At 43.3% G+C, this 23,108-nt stretch overlaps 1 protein-coding gene across 1 annotated transcript in view; it reads right to left on the bottom strand.

Moving 5' to 3' along the window:
* PLXND1 (plexin D1) overlaps positions 1 to 23,108 on the bottom strand; it is a 77,757-nt gene that overhangs the window by 46,117 nt on the left and 8,532 nt on the right. Inside the window, exons 2-4 of the mRNA XM_072420497.1 lie at positions 6,081 to 6,257; positions 1,509 to 1,640; positions 777 to 877 (exon numbers count right to left, since the gene is read on the bottom strand). Coding sequence (XP_072276598.1) covers positions 777 to 877; positions 1,509 to 1,640; positions 6,081 to 6,257 — 410 coding nt within the window. The remainder of the gene's footprint in view (positions 1 to 776; positions 878 to 1,508; positions 1,641 to 6,080; positions 6,258 to 23,108) is intronic.

A 23,108-nucleotide genomic window follows, 5' to 3' on the forward strand; every position in this document is an offset into this window, starting at 1 on the left:
TGAAATTAATATCTCATTTTTTTTATCCATAATTTTTTTTTTGGGCTGCAATGGTGAACATTAATCTCACAACCTCGGATTTATCTTCTGGGTGAATGTCAGAGATCTGATGTGAGATTAACAAGCCTGATTTGTCCTGATCTGGAATAGTGATAAGCAATTATCCGTGTATCAGTACAGCTGCAGCTTCCGCTGACCTTCACGACTCAGTGACAACATCCGAAACTCACGCCGTGGCTCGCCGCATACATTAATCCGCCTCCTAATTAATCAGACGGAAGAATTGCAACGTGCTTGTCACACCCGCCGTGATTGATATTCAGGTCATTATTAATGAGAACATTCGATGGATACAAAGTTATATTGTCATCAGCGGTTACAATGTTATTAGTTGGTGAGCCGCTGACAGGCGACCGACATTTATGACAAATGAGACAAAGCAAGCGGAACTTGGCGGTAATCGGCAAGGAATGATAACAATGCTGGGTGAATGGGAAGATGTGAAAGATGGGATATTGGCAATGATATGAAATTGATGAGGAGAGAATGAAGGAGGACAAAATGTCATTTAAAGAGGAAAAGGAAATCTGAATTTGTCTGTGTTCATAAAAAAAAAGTTACAATGTTGCACTAAATGACGTATTTCTGCTGCTGGGCGCATAACAATGAAACTGTCATTATATTTTTTTTTACATGCGACGTGCACTTCCAGGTATCTATTACCTCTCACATATATCACAGCCCCACTTTACTTCAGGCAATGCCTGATCACTTACCTGGCTTCCATTGTGCACCACCCACAGTAAGCATCTGCAGCTTCTAGGCACTCTGTGCATGTTTGGAACTTGTTGCAGTCCGCCACTTTTACCTGGGCCATCTGAAAAGAAAATAGAAAAATGTTTGTGACTTGTGCAAAAGTTGGTAGAGCAATACATTTCACATATAAAAACTGGTGTAACCAGATATCAGGGGCCTCCCCAGGATTGGCCAAAGCTATCCCAATTGCCCATGTGATCCATAGAGGGCTGCCTGTGCCTCTCACTTACTGAGCCTGCCCCAGGTCTAGCTGTCATCAGTGGCTCCAAGCTCCTGTCCGTGGGTCTTCTTTTCCACGACTCCTTCATGGATAACGACAACTTGAGGACATGAGCTTGTAGTCGCTAATGTCCGCAAATACATGGAAGGGCATGGGAACACCCAACAAGTGATAGTGAGACTGGTTACTCCTGGCAAATGGTGCATTTGCTTTTTTTTCATTCTGGTGCCTTGGCTGCACATTATAAAAGTGTAAATGCATGTGCATAAACCACCAGGATAAAAAGTTTGGAAGGTGTTTAGGTGAAGGTAAACCTTCATAATGGAGTCCTGGACAGCAGTAGGAAGTCAACAGAGGTTCAAAATTATCCAAAACTATTTTTTTTATCAAAAATATATTTTAGGTAACAGTATAAAGTCATTTATAATGCATCACTGCAGCGGATAAAACACAGTGACTGTTGATCACATACCTGATGAGTGGTCATTACATAGAGGTAGGTGGGATTCACAGGATCAAAGCGCATAATGTGGTGGACCGGCTCACCTCGCGCTAATAAAAGAGACTGGCGGCTCACAATTTTCATATCAACATCCAAAGTTATCTGTAAGGACAAAGAATACGATAAATTAAAGGTAAATTGAAGGACAGCTGATGACATGAGTATGGACTTTGTACAACGCTGCGTAATATGATGGCGCTTTATAAATACTGTGTAGTAATAATAATAATAAGTTCCCCTTTCTTGCATGGATCTGTGAGGTCTGGAGCATTTATGTATCACAGAATGGTGTCACTAATTGAATGCTTTTCCTCCAGGAGAAATAAAACCACACATTTCTGTGCCTGCAAATTATGGACCACTGACTCCTGTACATGTACAGGACACAGAAAGGAAAAGAATAGTTGTGTCACACATATTGGATATCACCGCTCACCCTGGGGTGACAACAATACCAGGGCCATTATTAGAAGATGGCAAGTTGGTGAGCTGTAAAGGCTTTTTATGTGTCACCTATGTAAATTTTAGGTACTGTGGGTTTTTGCTGGCCCAGGTATTTATTATATTTATTGAAATTGATTAGTTCTTTGGGGTTGCTGTTTTCAGAAATTATATTATTATTATTATTATTATTAATATTAATAAACAGGATTTTTATAGCGCCAACATATTACGCAGCACTATACATTAAATAGCGATTGCAAATGACAGACCAATACAGAAAGTGACATAGGAGGAGGGGAGGACCCAGACCTGAAGAGCTTACAATCTAGGAGGAGGGAGACGTATCACATAGTAAATACATATTGAGGGTAAAATGATGTTCTCATGTATAAATTGTTTAAATTTGCATGCCTATGCCTGCAAAAAAAGTATCTGGTAGCGAAAGGGTAAACTTTCAAATTCATATTCCCCCTTGGCTACCTGAAGCCCCCATTAATTATACTCAGCCCATAACCTGGGACCCTTCTTCTCCGCCTATATGTCGCTAAGGTATACCTAGCAGAGGAGACCCCCACCAAAAAAATGTTTTCTTCCGCAGCTGCGAGTCGCTTCAATTACCATCTTTCCATTTGCATGCGTCTGAATATTACGCTGGTGGGTTGAAACCGGCGCAGCGGCACACCGCTGGGAGTGAGGTGTGAGATTAAATACACCGTGTCTGAGATCTCCGATGGCCAATTGTCAGACTCCCCTCCCTCCTTTGAGGGGATTAGATACGGGAGGTTGGGGGAGAATTTTATTCCACATGTTGACACTTTATCAGGAGCTCTCCCGGGAAAACACAGCTCAATTACACGCCATTAGCCGAAGGTTAGAGGTCCATCGAAGCCGCCCAACGACTCGGAATTGGATTAGGAACTGGGAGCTTAGGGAACGATTCGTTCCAATAGGAGGCAACTCGGCTTCAGATGGGGAAGGGAGAAATTTGTCAGATAAATGTAAAATGACAAGGGGCCCATTGTGGAGGCAAAAACATCCGAATAGTAAGGAACAGACAGGGATCTGGCTGTAACATCAAGAGCCTGACAATTGTATCTGTAGCCAAAACATTTTCCTTTAATTCTGGATAGAGCAGATACCAAATATGTCAAAATACTAAAAAAATGTCCATAGGTGACCCCTTAAAAACTTTTTCAGCTCATCAATATAGAGGTAAACCTAAGTAATGGCCCTAAAATAATTTATTTAATTCAGTAATTTGCTGCAATACCCAATAAGTGTTATTTATTTATTGTATTAGTATTTAGAAACATGTATTGTGTGTGCATAGTGGTTGGGAAGAGAGGGGAAGGTTGGGGTGTTTTATTTATCATTTATTTTACAGATGTTCACTATTATGTTTTTGTTTTTCTTACTAAATCGTTATTCCTATATAGGGGATTAGCAGGCTTTGGATAAGTGACAGGTTCTCTTTAATAGATGTCCCGGGATTTTTAGACCCCATTGTCTTCCTTGTTCTGCCCCCCAGCAGAGAATGCAAAAACATTGCTCTTCTTTCTCCAGCAATCATGGCCAGGGTTTGATTGAGATCCTTGGGTGGGGGTTTTGGACATGGAAAAGGGAAAATGGGATGTTAAGGTGCACATTGCTACCCTGGAGAAGTAACTGGGCAGCTTTATAGCCAACCAGACCACTCATACAATAAAGCGACAGCTGTACAATGTCAAGCTCGTTTTAACCCTCCTTGTCTTGAGGTATGGGCATGTCATTAGCAGAGAAAGGGTTAAATATTTGCCCTTCCATAATTTTGGTGCCAACCTGGAGATTTTTATATTAGCCTCTAGAGGGAGCTCCTAGGGATTCAGTGCAATTACTCCCCTTCTTTCCAAACAACTGTTAAGATATCAACCACTTTTGCTTTCAGCGGGTCGGCTGACCTACACACTTCCATTGTGAGATGCAGTGATATAGCATGTAGAAAATGGGGATTGAGTATGTAATGGGCAAAAATGGCTTCTGGAATATTTAAGTAAATAAGATAGTTTAAAACCATTTACACAAAACATGAACACACGCTGCTAAAATTTTCCCCTTTACCATATTAGCACTGCGTGTGGGAATACGCAGCCTAAGTTTTAATCACTTTGTTGACACAAAAATGACATTAGTGCAGAAAAAGGTGGCGTGCTGACAATGTGGCTTTTTTTAGAGCGCGGCGTGACTGTCTTTGCAGGAAAAGTATGAAGCGCTGACAACTCTGCTTGCTGCAAAATACACAGCAAGAGCTGTGGGTGCGCCTTGCATATTCACAAGGTAAAGGTGAGACTGTTAACAAAATTTGCAGATTCTTCAATCCAGGTGTTACCTTTAATTCTGGAAATTTATTTTAAAGGGGCGATGAAAACTTTTTTTTAGCAATTAATTTATTTTGGATAATTTTTGAAACTCTAGCTGTAATGGCAATGTAACCTTTTGTAAATAATCCCAATCCATTCTGCATATGGCTGGGTTGTGGATACATTTCTGAGATGGAAAGCCGGGGATGCCACAGATAACACTGGCCACATGCATAGCCATTTCAATGCATTCTTAATTGCAAAAAAGACCCAATGCACCAAGGTGACCATCCAACTCAGTGCACCAAGGTGACCGACTACAAACTGAGTGTAAAGATCTGAAAAGTGTTGAGTTTGGCCAGCCCAACCCCAGACAGTTCATAATTGAACCCCATTCATAAATTTGAATGTGTAATCTTTTTTAAAGAACCAGGAGAATTGTGATTCTGATTAGCCAGTTTTGTGACTTTGGTACCCCTACCAGAGAACAAAGCCAACCAGTGACTTCATTTTTATCTGCAGCAGTTAAACTTGATCAATAGGCCACCCCTGGATTTGTGTAATCCTGCCAGTAGCACATTTTCTGTCCTAGGGTGGCAACCCTCACCTACTGCATTGAATGCAAGGAGCGAGCCGTGGATATTACCAGATTGGACCCATTGCTCTCTCTTAATCTCCACCTATTGGGTGGGGGGTGGATTAGTATTTCATAAAAGATCATGTATGTACTATTTGACCTGATTTAAAAACTCAGATACTGGGGAAGATAGACATGGGACAACCGGGGAGATCCAACACAACCTGGACTGGATCTGGTGCGTTATTAATATTATTATTATTAAACAGGATTTATATAGCGCCAACATATTACGCAGCGCTGTACATTAAATAGGGATTGCAAATGACAATTTATATAGCGCCAACATATTACGCAGCGCTGTACATTAAATAGGGATTGCAAATGACAGACTAATACAGACAGTGATACAGGAGGAGAGGACCCTGCCCCGAAGAGCTTACAATCTAGTAGGTGGGGGAATTTCACACACAAAAGGATGGGCGTTAATGAACATTTGCCCATCTTGCCTAAAAGCAAATTATTTAAAGGTTAGCTGGATTATCCAGGTTCTCCCATAAAAGTCAATCTTCTCCAATCTTGTAGAGCATTTAATAATCAGGCTCAATGTGTGCATCCACCATGGAAAGGTAGTTGCCCCTGTGCAATGCATTCTTATACACATATATGGGGCTGAGGCTGGAAATAAGTCCCATAGACTTACATGCAGTTGCATCCTCCGGCACGACTACCTTTCAGAGCCAAATGGACAATGGGTATGGCAGCAACCATTTGGATCAGGTATGAATTAGTGAGGTGGGTTAGGGCAGAACAGGGGGCATTTTTACGGACAGTACATTTTTATTTGGTACAGATACTTTTGAGCTTCCCAGTAGCTTAGAATCCAGAACAATCTGCCTACCAGCATTTCAAACTGGTTTTAGAGCGACCAAATAATTAAAAATGGTCTGGGGTGGAAATTATGGTTACTTAATCCCCAGAAACAAACAAAGGACCAATGCAGGTGCATCAAAACTGACCACAAACAAGGTTTTCAATTGACCAATGAGCCAGTGCTACCCGCCATGTTTAGTACCCATACTACAGACAATGCACTTTGCATTTCACCGTTGCCCTTTATTTTATTAAACACATTTGCAACGCACAATTTAATCTTTATTGGACTGACTGAATCTCAGTTGTTACCTTCAGAATCTGCCCACTTGCTGTGCCAAGGAAGGCCACTGTGTACCCGCTAACATTGGCCACCGCCACTGAGGTCAATCCAGGAGCCTTGAGGAGCGGGGTGGCAGACAGAGGGCGATTGATGGTGAGCGGGTGCTGGAGATGAGCCGCCCCACAATCCAACTGTTCATCCTGCAGCTGAAAAGAAAGAAAAGCAGTGTGAGCAAGGGAATGCGGTCACAGGGCCCAAGGCATTCAACCACACAACATATCCTTTCTTACAGGCCAACACTGACAGCTTCATCTCCCTCCATTTAATGGTGCCAAATCTATAGCCACCGATTGACCGTATGCAATGGCAGGATATAGGGCGAGTAACATCTGACACCATTGAAAGGGAATGCCAACCTGTAGGAAGATATTACCAAATCGCCAGAGCTGGCATTATATTGTGTTTGTATTTAACAAGAAGCAATTCTGATCATTACACAACAGGAATTTTTGTTCTTTCATTTTGCTGTGATCATAAATGGGAAATTTGGGATTTATTCTCACTTTTTGGCCAACCTAGGGCAAAAAGTGAAGGAATATTGGCTCCAAATAAACCTGACAGGGGTCCTTTTTTGCCAACTTTTTCCCTTTCCTTAGTTTACATTAGGTAAATAGACAAGCGAAGTGCCAATGCAGAGCCAGGTGGTACCTGGCAAATATAATCCAAGCTATTTGGTTTGCAAATGTCTGCCAGTAGGCATCATATTGGCACTCATACCCGGGAACATTATCAAGTATCTAATGGGTGATCCCTTGCTTTCTTTGTTACAAGGACCACCTTTTCCTGCCCTGCTCAACACCTACATAGCAATAGTCTTGCTCAACCAATTATGGGGATAAGTATTAGGTCATACTGTATGCCTTCAATGCCTCCAGAGGGACTGGTATTTGTCTGGTGTTGGCCCTCTTGCACTGCCAACCTGGTGGGTCTGGGAAAGGTTGGATAGTGAGGGTCTGATGGTGGCCCTCTTACACTGCCAACCTGGTGGGTTTAGGAAGGGTTGGATGGTGTGGGTCTGTAGGTGGCCCTCCTGCACTGCCAACCTGGTGAGTCTGGGAAGGCTTGGGCTGGGCCTGGTGCCCACCATAGAACGAGAGTAGGAGTGCCCACCAAATTGCATAGCTTGCCTTGCACAGCAGCATTTTTTGGCATCAAAAAACAATTTTAGGGGCTATCAGGTTTGTTTTCTAGTCCTCCAATGGGCCAGTCCTCCCCTGAAACCAAAAAACGACCCTATTTTTATAATAGCAGCTCATGTCAGCAGTATCTCATATTCATATTATGTAACTTTATTCTTCCTGATTCCCTTTCGTTATCTTTTGTGACAAAAATAATAACAAACAAAAACAAAATCAAATATTTAAACGTTAATGTCCCTTTAAAGCTTTCAGTGCGTAGCTGAGCGCCATGTGCTAATTGTTTCTGTCTGGAGTTACTGGGATAATTGGTAGAAACTCTGATTTGGGCCAAGGCCAATCTACACCCCCCCCCATCATCATCACCACCGCCACCCATCCGCTGCAAACACCCCTCCCCCTCCATCAGGATGAATGTTCGCCTGGGACACAACATAAAACTTTATATAAAAATAGTTTTGGGCAGAGGAGCCCCCACCCTGCTGTGCGATGTCACACACAATACATGAACCGCGTGCGCCGCATGCTGCAAATTCACATTTAGACGCATTTTTGCATAAATGAACGCATTTTTGCATAAACATGTTTAACAAGCAATCCTTACAGCACAATCTTCTAGGAGATACACAAATGAAATACATTGAGGGGAGGTTTGATGGGGGGCAACCTGAGCCCCCACCCTCTCCAGATCCCAAATTAACAGAATGCAAGGTTGCTGTGCATTTGGGGCCCCAACCTCATACTTGCCCAGGGCCCCATCTTTTGTCTAAACGAAACTTTCTTTAATTGGAGTGAAATTCTTTTCAGCCAAACTTGTGATTTGCACACTTCTTGTCTACCAATTGTACAATTCTGTGTTTGAGAAGTAGAATTACAGGAACTTTCCAGCTAAAACTGAAAATGAAGCTTTTTTTGTGGAATTGCTGTAGGGCCCCATCTGCCCTTTAAACGTACACTGATAATATAGCCCCTAGCTGTATATAAATCAGATTATTTCCAAACACCCCTATTGCCAGCTCCAATCAGAATAAAATCTGTCTTGGATGAATGAATCTGATTGGTAAACCATATAGTAGACCAATAGGAAACTAATATATGAATAAAGAATAGATTCAGGGAACAGATTCACCAATTGGGCATGTAAGGATCCCTCGGAAGCAGGGGCGGAACAATGGATCTATCTATCTATATATCTATATTATGTTGCTCCTTTATAACAATCTGAAGGCTATCTGACCTTTATCCAGGTCATTGTATATCAAATATATAAAGTCACATTCAACTGGCTTGTTCTTGTAATGTTGACAATGTTTCGCAGCTCTCCAAGCGGCTTCATCCATTCAGAGCTGATGAAGTAGCTTGGAGAGCTGCGAAAAGTTGTCAACATTACAAGAACAAATGCAGTTAAATGTAACTAATATTAGATGCTATACTGTACACATAGCTGTACCTACGCATGATGGGGCCCCATAACACAACCAATCAGCTCTCCCCTGCTCCAATATTAAAGGACAACTCCTCCAATGATACAAAGTACTAATTGCACCCTAAGAGATCATATTCAGGATTACAATTATATATATACACCTATGTTATCATCGTTGGCCCGATAAGATGCTGAATATCTTTAACAAAAAAAATAAGAACCATGACCAGGGTTAAATAGAAGCTTCACCCAGATGGCCCAGGGCCCCATGTTATCGGGCCGTAAAGCGGTTGCTTGGTCTGCTGTGGTTAAAGTTGTGCCCTTATCTGTATGGGTTCCTTTTTTTATGATCTTTTATTTACATTGGAACCCAGCCAATGAACCCAATGATCACAGAGGACCCATATGCCCTAGTTTCCATTTTCAGCAAATCAGAAAGTAATTTCAGGGAAATTCTGTAATGAAGAAACCTGTTCCAGTGACAACTAAGAAGGAAATTCCCTATTACTTTGTAAAAATCTCATCTCTTTTCCTGTAAAATGCCCCCAGTCAGGCAAGAAATAAGAGGGCAGAACCCCTCCCAATTTTAAAACTATAGCTGAACTTCAGGATAAGCAAACATCTTCAAAACACAAAACCCATGTATATTGCTATTTTATTTTCAGTGTGTTTTGTGTATTTCTTCCACATCTGTGCAGATATCTAGGGTAAAAAATGTTAGCTTCCTGTAATGAAGACCGGTCACTGCTGCTTTCTCTCCTGGTGCAGGGTGACTGGTCTTGGCTCCGCCCCTCTTATAGTTTCCCATAGGCAGCCTGAAGTGGGTGGGTCTGCTAGACCCCTCCTACATCTAAGCTCATTGTACAGGTCATGTACAGCTCAGAGATGATGTAATAGCTCCATTTACAGGGTAATATCTTGTAAAGGGATTTGGTGCACACAAAGTAGATTTATACAGGAATATTGTGTCTATTGAACATTATATTTAAATGAAAATGTTTGTGCTAGAAGTTTAGCTATAAATGAGGCAGGGGAGTCATGTGACAATGGGCATACAGGAGGGGAGTGGTAGTAGCAGTGGCACAAAATGTACAGGACAGCTGTATCTCAATGCTGTGAACCTCATTCTACTAACCAGACATTGTACTGGTTGTATAATCACTGGGGTAAAATAATTAATTATTTTTATTATTATTTAATGAATAATGACTTATGCAAATCATCAGGAAGGGAATATGGTTCGGACATTTCACTATAAAATGTGTATTGAGCTGTCTGGTTGGAGTTGTCCTTTAGGGCGCGCTGCTTCTTACCATGGCATATGTTTTTAATATGTCTCGCTGATTAATCCAGCAAGTTGGCAAAGCTTGTATTACCATGGCTGCTATGTAATTCCTATTCTAGGCTATTTTTTTTCTTCCTCTGCTTTATTCGATACAACTGTTGTACAACTCGCTCTGTCCCCCCCAAGCATAAATCTGCATGTTTGGAGAGGAAACATTTGATGGAATACACATCATGCAAAATAACAGCCGGGAATAGGAAGCTTCTGCTGGAGAACACTGAAGTCTCATAGAGGGGCAGACAGCAGCCAATCAGAATTCAGCTGCTACAATTGTAGCAAATTAAAATACCAGGAGAGAATTTCATTGGTTGATTATTGATACTTATTTACAATTTAGAATAGGTGTGTATTATATAAAATAAAGAAGATAAACCCATTTATTCTGCTCAGGCAGATATCCAACCCAGCTAAATCTAAATTGTTTTAAGAACTACCTGTTCACATAGAAATGATTACCAGATTTGGTGGCTGCATTTGGTGACTGGCGAGTGTTCTTGATTGGTCGATTACAGTCCACTAGTGTACAGGTCAAATTTTTACCTGAGATGAGCGTGAAATTTTGTCTTGTGCAGCAATTATTTGATGTGTGTATAGAGCTTCACAAAATCCCTGTCCTAGGGTGACAACACTATATAAAAGCACAGAAGTGTCACCCCAGGACAGCAAATGTGTTAGGGCCACAGAACAGCCATATCCCCTCTTTCTCTTCACCATTACATAGGAGGAGGTTTGGTAGAAGAATAGTTTAGGAATGATGAAAACATTGTTTGAGGTATCAGTTCAGCCCACAAGAATTTACAAGGACATAAGATATACTGGCAGGAACAATGTTTTTCTGGACTTGCAGAAAACATACAGAGCTTGAAAAAAAAAACTAATGCAGCCAGCACATCTGCTACGTCCGGTAAGCTGCAATATATTGCATCTGTATTGAGGTGTATTATACGTCAGGCTTCAGAAAACTGTACAGCAAGGGTGCTGGCTGCACTATCTAACAAATCTCTGAATGGAAATATGTAACAGCAAGCAAACAAAGAGGGTGTCATATTACAAAAAGTAGCTTTTCAGAATGAGACGGCACACTTCCTAGCAATTCAAAATTATAAAAATGATTCTCCATGGGAATCCACAGCCGGACAGACTACTTTTCACCCGCCTGTAGTCAGATGCGGAGATCTTCTTCTCAATCCATAATGCATTCCCCCCCCCCCCCCTTCTTCCTCTCCGTTCCCGGCCATGGGAAGCAATTGGACTAAATTTAGAAAATTCCTTTGCTGTTATGGAGCCAAATTCCCAAATCTCCCAACGTTTAATCCAGGGTCCTTCGTCACAGATCGGGGTCACCGACATTTGTGAAACTACAATTTGTTAAATGTTTTCTGACAGCTATAACAAACACAGAGCACTGATTCCCCCTCCTGTCAAACATTCCGGAATGTCCCAGTGCCGGCACAAGGTTGGGTGAAGTTTGGATTTTTGTGGCAGAGTGGAATTTTAAAAGGAAGCAGAAATTTCAGCTTGTTAATGAGCACGTGTTGTCAGAAAGAGACAATGCCAAGGGAGCCAACCGGGAACATTGGCACCAGAATAATTTGTTTCCACTTAGAAGATTTTAGGGTAATTTTGAAGTTGGATGCAAAGTTTATACTGTTTGGGCTGAGGACACCAAAACCGTCCAAGCTCACAGCCAATGGGAACAGGTCAGGTGATGTGGGATGCTGAGGGACAGTTCAGGCTGTGACACCAAAATCTCAGGTTATGGCGTTTCTCAAATTTTTTAACGTCGGCGAACCTTTGAAATACCTTTCAGGTCTTGGGGAACCCCTTCTATAATTCTATATCCACAGATCACAGTACATTAGTGGGGTGGTCAGTGGGAAGAATCCCTCGTACATTGCTGGCCATTGGGAAGAATGCCACCCATACAGATAACCAAATAGGTCATTGGTGTCACTAATACTGACCTAAAAGGCTCAAGCAACCTCTGGAGGAAACCTGGTTTGAGAAACTGGGTTATGGAAAAATTTGGAGTCACCATGACTCTCTGCCATGATGAAGAATGATTCTCTCTGATCTGATGTCATGCACAACACTCAGGTAGTCCACAAATGACAATTCTATATGTCAAATAGTACTCTCAGGTTGTTTAAAAACCTAATCCTTTGGAATGAGGATGGACAATGCCATGTGTCACATCAAACTTTATTAACTTTTCAAACTTAAGTTTTACTAACCTGGAAAATTATTTGGTGTCACCATAATATTCTGGAACAAAGAAGGACAATTCTATATGTCACATGTAACCTTAACCTCTTAATTTGGGATCACCATGTTGAGATGGTGAAGGGCAATTCTATATATCATCGGTTGTGCAATCATTTGATGTTCCATGTGTCACATTAAACCCCTAACCTGTAGAATTGTCCGCTGTCACCATTATATTCAAGACACTGAAGGACAATTTCATGAGTCATTCTAAACTTTGGAGTTGTGGAATAATTTGGTGTCACCAGGATATTCTGGATTGGAGAAGTCACACTTCAACCTCAATTTATAGAACTTGTGCATGGAATGGTGTCAACATTGTGAGATGGTGAAGGACAATTCTATATATCACAGCAAATTCCCCAGTGGAATTATTTGGTGTCACCATGATATTCTAAAACATTGAAGGACCATTTCATGTGCCACCCAAACTCTCAGGTTGTGTAACAACTTGGAGCCATTATGATATTCTGAGATGGTAAAGGCAGTGTCATACACAAGTTGAAATCATTTGGTTTCACCTTCATGTCCTGAAATGTCATAGGAAAGTTCGGTCCATTGAACCTCTCTGGAATAAGTTGGTATTATTTCTTGTCAGGTGTCACTAGGTGTCTTTCAATGGGAGGCTCACACATGGCTTATCTAGGATTTCGTAAGCCGGGGTACTGGGGGAGATCAGGAATTCCCACCACCTCGGTCTTGTTGTATGGGTCGGCTGGCCCGCACACACACCCCGAGCTTTCCAGGATTCCAGCCACAGATGTTTCCAGTTGTGTGAATCTAGAAGGAGTTCAGAGACTCACAGCGGTATATCCACCCCCTCCTCGTCCTCACGGGCCGCAGCTGTGGGCAGACCCTGCCAGTAACACATAGACACTGAGGGGGTGCCAGACCATCAATGGTGGCTTATAAATACGGCCGATTCTGGCACAGGCTGGGGAGCCGGGAACAATGGCACTTTATGGCAATGGCGCTGGGGATTCTGTATGCATATTCTATATGCGACGCGCAGAATCCCATGTGTCCCTATAGACAAGACACAATGCAGATTGGTAGGGAACTACAGTTCAGCTTTTCATGTTCATGAATTAGCAGGTGTTTCACAGATAAGTTGAAACATACAAGTTCAACCAATAGAATAATGCAAATACAGAACAGTACATTCACAGTGGATTCAAGAAGAAAGCAAAAAAGTCCACAGTGGACATGGCCCAATTTACTCCACCCAAAAAAAAATCTTGCAGATCCCCTTAGCCAATAGGATGTTCCCTTAATCAACAATATACAGTACTACTGTATACCCTAACCAAGGGCTCAGTTGCATTTGACAAAGCAAACACCTGCTCAAAGCCCTTTGTTAAGGTATACAATAGGCAGCATTGCTATTGGCTAGTAATAGGCAAAGGTAAAACCACCAGCCAATGGGAATGCTGCCTGCCATACAAATAAATAGTCCACAATGGTTCCAGCAATGGTAAACAGTAGAAAAAATTCCAGCTCCACGGACCAATATCCCTGGCAATGTCCATGAAGATCGCTTATCTAAAAATCCCCATGACAGATGACGGATCAAGGCAAAGTCACGTTTCTTATGACAGGTTAGAACTGACGTCCAAGCATAACCGAACAGTCATACGCTTCACTAACTCCGCCGTACCAGTGTCAGACCTACAGGGAAGGAGATAGCTGGGCTGTTTATTTTATCTACCATTCATCATTCATACAGTTGGTGAAATCCTTGTTCCATCACAAACATTTAAATATGAACTGTGAGCACAAATTTATCCTTCAATAGGATAGAAGAAATCCATGCATCAAATTGCATGCAATTCCAGATATTACCCTGTAAAGGAGCAGCAACATCAGAGAGTAGAGCTGTGGGAGGAGCAAATTAGCTCCACCTACTCCAAGCTACCTGCAGAGAACTACAGGAGGGGGAGGAGAAAAGACCAGTCACCTTGAGCAAGAAGAGAGAGCAGCAATGACCAGTCTTTATTACAGGAAGCTTCTGCACAGATCTGGAAGAAAAACACAAAACACCCCAAGATTCTTGAAAGAATGACAAGACCTGGATTTAGGGCTAATAACACCAGGAGTAAGCATTTTTCAGATTTAGGGGTGCTGATCCAAAGGGTAGGCGGTTTCAGATTTAGGGGTGCTGATCCAAGATGTAGGTAATTTTTAGATAAAGGGGTGCTGTTCCAAAAGGTAGTCGGTTTTCAGATTTGGGTTACTGATCCAAGGGGTAGGCAGTTATCAGATTTTGGGATCAATAGCTACTGGCTTGGAGTTTTGTTTATTTGGGGTTCTGATCCAAAGGGTAGGTGTTTTTCAGATGTGGGGTACTGATCCAACGGGTAGGGGCTTTTCAGATTTGGGGTACTGATCCAAGGGGTAGGCGGTTTTCAGATTTAGGGGTGCTGATCCAAAGGGTAGGCGTTTTTCAGATTTAGGGGTTCAGATTTACCCACCACAGGGTAACTGACCTAGGCACAGCAATATCTTCGGCCCTGGTAATTGATATTTACACCCGGCAGAGAGGAGCCGCAGCTCTGCCAGCTGACACTCTGCAGAGTCCCGGCCATGCAGGGAGGAATTATCGGGCTTTTTATCGGCGCTCATTAGATTAGTGTCAGGAGAGCGCCATGGAGATGGATGTGGTGACGCTGGATGATGGTTGCCAGGAAAAGCTGACACTGCGATTCACACGTTATCAGGAACTGCTGCTGACACCAAGCACAGGTGACTGGAGAATGGGGGGCTCAGCTGTCTTCTGTCACATTCTGCAGGTGTTCTCCATTGTTACCCTTTCACAGTGCAGAAATGAAGTGGCATCCTGGGGTCACCCGACCATCAACGAGCTCACACACTGGCAAAGAAACTTACCCAGCCAGTACCCCGGATGCCCCACCAAGAGACCTGCAAGGACGGCATTGTAAGGCAGATTTAATGATCCTGCAAGCTGCTCAGTCAGTCCTCAGATGTGGGGGCTGCATTTGTTTTCTTTTAGGATTTTTTAATTTGCATTTTCTGTACATCATTAAAATCCACCCTCTGCAATCAACACTTTACCTTAAATACCTTCAGCCTGACAGGCTGGGTGATGTCCATCATCTGTGTATATGGGAGGAATGAGGACTCCACTGCCCATTGAAGGAGTGTCAGAATACACAGGTAGAACAGCAATGGCCTCACCGCAGCAATGCACTGGCTATACATACAATAGTGCCCTATAGGTGCCACCAATCGCCTATCAATATATTGATTATAATATAAACATGAATAATAAGTTCGGCCAAATGCAGGACACATGCAAGACTGCCCAGGAGAATCCAGCCTGGATGTTGCAAGACTATAAAGCGTCCCAAGCCGTACTGTGACCTCTGTCGGAGGTTAAAAAATACAGGACATTTGGGGGTCTATTTATAAAGCAGTGAATATGACATTCACCTAAACATTCACTGGTGGAGAATCAATAACTGTCATTGAAACATATGAACCAGGAAGATACTGCACCATGGAAAATTTGAGGGAATGTCAGATTCACAGCTTTATAAGTAGACCTCCAAAGCTGCATACAAAATTGCAATTATAGTCGTTGGAAAGGATCTTTCACGATAGCTCTGTACATACAGCACCGTTCTGCTCTATGGAGAGGGTAGGGGGACAGCCACGGAGCGGCACCCTGCTGTGCGTTCTCCCCCTTCACTTGCATTAGGATCGTTCGCCGTTCATTGTCTGTGGATCCGCCAGGACGGTCGTTGGGACGATGAACAATGTGCGCTGTACACGCTTCAGATTCTCGTCCGACATCGGCCCTGAGCCAATTATCAGACGAGAACCATTGGAAGTTTGTATGTAGCTTAAGTGTTGCACTGACACATTACTAAGCATGCATGGACTTAAAGAGGCCCTGTCACCGAATGATCACTGTCATTAAAAATAAACAGGATTGGCTAAGAGCGCAGATTTTTAAATTTTTATTGTGCATGTCACCAGCCTGAACATGAAATATGAAAGTTTTCCAAGATATGATTTACAAATATTTTTGGATTTGCTGAGCTTGCTTGGTGACAGAAGCAGCACTAGATGTGATACGACCTCCAGAATCACCTCCATGCTGTCATATGCACTGCATGCCTGGTAACCCCCAGAGGCACCCAACGCTGGCGCTGCCCTTGTGGTGTCCCCTTCTCATTTGACTGCCATGTGACCGCCCACCGAATCCGATCCCTTTGCTAAAAGAGTTAATCATCGCCCTGATCCCAATGCTGCTCCCTGCACTTGTGTTTGCAAAGCACTTGAAGTAGGATTAGAAGGTGCTGACAGCTCAGAGACAGCTTCATCCAAACCAGCAACAACGTGTAACCCTGCCATGTGCAAGGCAATCCCAGGGACCCAAACAAACCCCAATGCATCATGGACTGGCCAGAAAGCCACCTCAGGCCCGTGCCTAATAGTGCAGCCATAGGGATAAATGGTGTCACCTACTGCAGTGTTCCTCAACCAGGGTTCCTCCAGAGGTTGCTGGGTGGTCCCTGAGCAATGAGCAGTTTGTACCTCCTAGGTCAGAGGTCAGGGTGACATTCTTCCCACTGGCCAGCAATGTAAGGGGCATTCTTGCCAATGACCTCCATACTAATATATGTGATCTGTGGATATAGTAATTATAGCAGAGATTCACCCATGGTAAAAATGCTGATCTATTGGGGGATCCCAGATGTACAAAGTGACATGTGATGGCGAGTGATAATGAAACACGGTACGTCATATGCAATCTGTACAATAATCAGACATGAGAATGTATCATTCATACAACACAAGACAAAAAAAAGTCCCACTTCCCCATAATGATTTTTTCAGCCAATCATATTTCAGTATGAGTCACGCATTTATTTCCAGACACATGATGGACTATAATATGTTCCTTAAAGTGGACCTGTCATCAGGTTATTCTGCATGTCGCAGTCACACACATCCTGGTTCTGTTACAGCAGACATAGAACCACCTTCTGCTTCCTTGCCAATGCTGACCCAGTTCTTTTCCAGGTTCTGGGTATGCTGGAATGACATAACACCGCACATTCACAGGAGTTCATTCATTCTGGCACCAAGGTATGCGAGAATGAAAAGGGGGCTGCTCATGTGCAACTGAGTGTACATGTTACAGGAAACCCCCCAAAAGACAGGTAAGTGTTTGTTATTGCAGAACAGACATCAAATATAAGCAATAAAGAGCAGACTGCACATTGTTTTTTTATTTTAGTTTAACAAATGTCTGATGCCAATCACATTGATTTGTTAGAATGTTGCAGACTGATCACTGAAGGGGAACTGAAGAAATGCTTCCTCCTGCCTGCAGCAGACTGATGACTCCATCTCAGCCTTGGCAGATTATAAAAAGTCCAGTTTGGGTGATAATCATTTCCCGTTATACCTGGCCTCATGTTTTTTTTTTTTAATTGGACATCCGATTAAATAAAATTAACCAATTGGACAGAATACAAATCAGAACGTTTCCGATCAAATGTGATTGGAAAATTGATTATTGATGGGGATAACTTATCAATCATAGCCATCATATCAATCAAAGCCACACAGCTATGTATCGCATTGAGCAGTGATGATTCCCGATTGATTATTGATTATAGAATGTCTGATCATTTACTGGATCAGCAAATATCCAATAGCCAGGGAATGATTAGATTAAAAGTGGTCCTGGATAAATTAAAGTGGGGGCACTAAATGCAAGGGTGGACATTTCAAGGTGCAGCTGCATGAGGGCCCAGACAATCCTCAGCCGGCAGGGGGCCGTGCAGCAAATCAGCATAAATGGATAAATGGGGGGTATTTAGAAAGACAGCAGAAGAAAAATATAGAGCTCGGGATAGTGGGTTTGTTGAGGGGCACTAGTCAATGTTGCACAGGGGCCCGCTTATGTCTGTCACTGCCCAAATGCACCACATGCCAGATCCCTGCACTCCTTGCCATTCCATTAATTGGGGCCCTGGAGAAGGTGGGGCCCTGGCCAATTGCCAAGTTTGCCCCCCTACCCTCCAGTAATAGAATAAGCCTGGCATCAGATTATAACAGATCTCAGGTTAGACTGCAGATAATTGTTTGCCATCTTCCCCAGAATGCGTTATGCCAATGAAGCAGAGAGAACCCCGGCAGGCAGAGGAATTTGCAGTTTCTGGTGACAGCGGATCTGAGCGCTGCGCAGCACAAGGTGTAATCTTTGCTTCTATAACACATTTTATTTTAAGGCGACACAGAGTGCTGACACAGATCTGGCATTGAACGCCTGCCTGATCACAGGGCAAACACCGCGTGTTGTAATAATCCATCACACCAGGTGGTCACTTACCTGTGCCCATTCCAAGCCACTGACCAGCAAGTGCAACAACATCAAACTATAGGCAGCAGGGTAATCTCACCATTGGTTTCACCTAATAACTGCGCAGGTATAAGGATTTACATGGTGCTGTCACCTCTGGTGACCCTGAATGATGCCTGTACCAAAATGGTGCCGTGATTCCTGTATATAGGAGAAAGGTTAGAGAGTGCAGCATGGCGGATGTAAAGATATCACCGAAGACTTAAAACGCAGGCTGTATGCAGCTTTTATTGGAAGAGACCCAGACACTGGATAATCATATTACAACGTTTTAGAATTATCTCCAAACTGACAAAATTCAAGGGAGAAAATCTGTTCCACCTTGTCATCAATTCCATCTCCTGGCCCCTCCAGCAATTTTCACAACTCAGATTTTATTCCCATACCAAGCTTTCGCTTTTCAACCATATTGGTGCAACCACCATCAGATGGGTATATATCCAGAGAGACTGCATACATAGTACAGGAGATGGTCAGAGACTGCAGACATAGTACAGGAGATGGTCAGAGACTGCAGACATAGTATAGGAGATGGTCAGGGACTGCAGACATAGTACAGGAGATGGTCAGAGACTGCAGACATAGTACAGGATGGTCAGAGACTGCAGACACAAAGCAGGAGAGACTGCAGAGGTACTAGAAGAGATGCATGTGCACCCCTCCCCCTTGTGCTGCAGGTTGGGCCCCAGGGCCCTATACTTTACTAAGGGAACCACTTATATAAGGCACTAGCAGAATCCGCCATCGCCCACCCACTCTGCCATCCAGCTTTAGAATCCTCAAAGCTCGGTTGGTTTTCGGCCAAAATTGTCACTTTGGGTTGGCTCCTCACAGATCCCTAGAGAGTGAAATTTCAGGCATTTTACTAACCACTATCACCTCGGTGCTGGCAGCTGAATGATGTGGGGGAAATAAACTTCCTGCTGACACGGCGCCAACACAAGGTGCAGAGCTGGCAGCTGTAACGCCACGTTCAGGGAATTTAAACCACTTGTGTACGATCCCAGATACCAACTACTGAACTGCTTTCATGATCCATTGCTGACAATGATTATTTCACATAAATCTATGCAGTGCAGTGATGCTAATGCATGGTATATTGCTGGTTGCACTGAGGCAGGCAATCAATGCGCTGCCAATGCACCCTATGATCTTTTGCCAATGCACTACCATGTGTCCGGGCCCACAACAATGCAGGTGCATTGAGACACCTTTTCAAACTGAATAGCATGGTTGCATGCAAGATACATGCGTCACCGGGTATTGCGATAATGCAGATAAGTAAAGTTTGCAACTGAATCGCATTCCTGTAATAAGACTGAAGGCAATAATGTCGCACTGACGCCATCGCCCAAACCCATCCACCTGCTGCCTGCTTCTACGCAACTAAATACACCCACCAAGATTTCAGGCGCAATTCATAAACCAACTGCAATCCGGTGAGCTGATAACTTCCTGCTTGTGCTGAATTATCAGTTACATTTTTCCCAGTTATTTCTGCAGACTACAACCCCCTCCCATAATGTAGCTCAGTCCTGGGGTGACAATGCTGTTTTTGTATACAGTACAGTGAGTAAGTGTTGTCACCCTAGGATAAAAAAGTAATATTGCCAGGTGTAAATAAAAGGGACGGGGTCCTGAAAAACACATTTACAAAATCCACTATGCTAAAAATGTGTCAAGAGAGGAAGTGAGGGCACATATCCTCCATGGGGACACAGCTGGCATTAATTAACTATTCCGAGAATTATTTTTTTTTTGTTTTAATGTTTTAGTGTCATGGTTTCAATGTCACATGAGGACATACTGTGAATAAACCGTGTTGTGTCCCCGCCCCTGAGGATCCAGCTGACACATTGTTGACATCACAGATCCCAGCATTTATTACGTAATGGTATAGATAACCACCAGGAGCAGTGAGACCCCCATGGAAATCCCTGAGATTTAGGGGAAGCCTGTGGGTGATTCTTATATGTAAAATACCCATTTTGGGTGCACAGACCCTTAAACCCCAGACGAGGAGCTTCTTGCACTGATGTTGTGATTGCAGGAGGTAAAATGTCATCTTTTGTGTCGGGGGAGGAAAATGCAGATTTCACAAATAATCTGAAAGACAAACAAGCTCTACCATACACAGGGGACAGACAGTTCAGCATTCCAAATGAAACCGCAATATTCGTTTAATAGGCTTATTGTTGCGTCAAAAAAAAAAAAAAAATCCCTCCCCTCCACGTGTTTCTTCGTCTCCATCATCAGCACTGAAATAGAAGGAAACATATTTCTGGCCACACACTTTGACAAGAAAAATATAAATAATCTGATCAGAGCCAAGACACGCAGCTGTCACTGCCGATAGTGACGGCTGACCAATCAGACACCTGGAGAGTGCACAGCGGCGAGCTGAGATGAAGGAGGGGGCTATGGGGGGACCACTTATTTAAAGTGGACCTGTCAAAAGATTTGTGTTTTCATTCTACAGACACATAACACTTCCAGGCATTTAATATCCCACAGGGATCAGCGAACTGATAGATGCTGATGTTCTTTTCTTTCCAGCATGATGGCACCATGCTTATTGAGGCATCATCCAGGGTTTACCATCTAGGACTGAAATACTGAATCAGAAATGGCACAATCCTTGTGCTTGTGTAGTTAATGACAGTTACAATGTTGCAGTAATCACAGGGGGGACTGGGGAAATGCTTCTTACTGACTGCAGCAGACTGATGACATCATCTTAGCCTAGGCAAAATTAAAAAAATAAAAAAAACAATACAGTTCTCGTATATTGAGACACGTCAGGGATTTATTCACATGTCAAAGGATTGAGACAATAACATGCAAATGGGTCCCATGGTTTAACCAATGACTGTCTGCCATGGTCAATTCTTCCAAAGCGCCCCCTACTGTTAAGCTCTTACTATAATATCATGTTTGGCAAAGGCGTTGTGTTATTTATAAGTCTCTATAATATAGTAGGAGTCGGTATGATCTCGGCTTTCTCTTATCACCCTTCCCATCCCCGGCGGGTGATTGATAGTGGGAAGTTTTGTTGCAAGAACCGAGCCTGGATTCGAGGCCTCATCTGTCCCCCAGGGATGTCCAGCAGATTTGGGAAAATTAAACTCTGGCTTTTTTTTCTGACTCACAAATGACACAATGAAGTGTTTACACAATCCCAAAGCGGGAAGGTTGTGGTTACCCAGTGCTTGCTGGGAGAGAGGTCATTCTGGGGACCGGGGACCCTGACCACCACAATGCTGCTGATGGCAAGGTGGTCGCGGATGACCGCTGCTTATCTGTGTGGTCAGGAAATTACACTCTTGTAACATTCCCAAGGGCCCCTAAATACAGGCTTCCTGGGGGCCCATGTAACCCTCTGTGGGGCTGTTGGAGGTAGCGGTGTCCCTTAGGGGTTAACACAATCTGAACAATGCAATGCAAAACTACAGCAGGCAAAATGGCACCCAGTGTTAGAAAGAATGCTGCAGCTGCCAATCACCCGTCTGCATTCCATCAAATTGCTTTTCCCGACCAATGAATGAAGGAGTTATTGAGGTCAAAAGTGATCCAGAAAGGGCGACATTTGTAATAGTTTTCCACGTGATACAAAGTTTTATAAAAATAAAGTTTTGTTATAAATTCTGCATAGTGAGGGTCGAGCACAACTCTGACCGTCATCTTTGAAAGAAGCCACCCAGATGGGTTCCATGCACGCTTAGGGTGAGCTCCCATTGGCACGCTCATCAGCATGTACCCCCGGCATTAGGGGGCGCTGCAACACCAGGTGGTTCAATTGTTTGGCTGCCATTTCTATAGGCATTCTATTAACTTGTATGCCTGGCATTTGGGGGAGCTGCAACACCAGGAGGTTCTCCATCGCAATTCTGCTATTTGGTATCCGTGGAATACAACGATAAAAAGCTGAAATCTTCTGTTTGGAGAGATTGGGGCAAAGAGTTAATGGGAAGTCCAGAAGCCTGAAATGAATCCCAGCCTGACAGCCGTCCTCTCCCCCGGATTCCTGCAAGTCAAGCAGAAGGGTTCGTTTTCCTACCCGCAGATCAATTTACAGTTTCCACTGCAGCTTCACCACCAACCAAATCTTCAACATTATTGTGAGTCACCGGGATGGCTGAGGCCTGGAGGACAATGAAGAGATCTTCCAGGATTGGAGGACAATTCAGAGGTCTTCCAGGATTGGAGGACAATTTAGAGATTTCCAGACCTAGAGGGCAATGCTGAGATCTTCCTAGCCTGGGGGACAAGGCAGAGAACATGCAAGATTGGAGAACAATGCAGAGATCTCCCAGGCTTGGAGGACAATGCAGAGATCTCCCAGGCTTCGGAGGACAATGCAGAAATCTCCCAGGCTTCGGAGGACAATGCAGAAATCTCCCAGGCTTCGGAGGACAATGCAGAAATCTC

This window comes from Pyxicephalus adspersus, chromosome 8 (genome assembly GCF_032062135.1).
Source record: "Pyxicephalus adspersus chromosome 8, UCB_Pads_2.0, whole genome shotgun sequence".
NCBI lineage: Eukaryota > Metazoa > Chordata > Amphibia > Anura > Pyxicephalidae > Pyxicephalus > Pyxicephalus adspersus.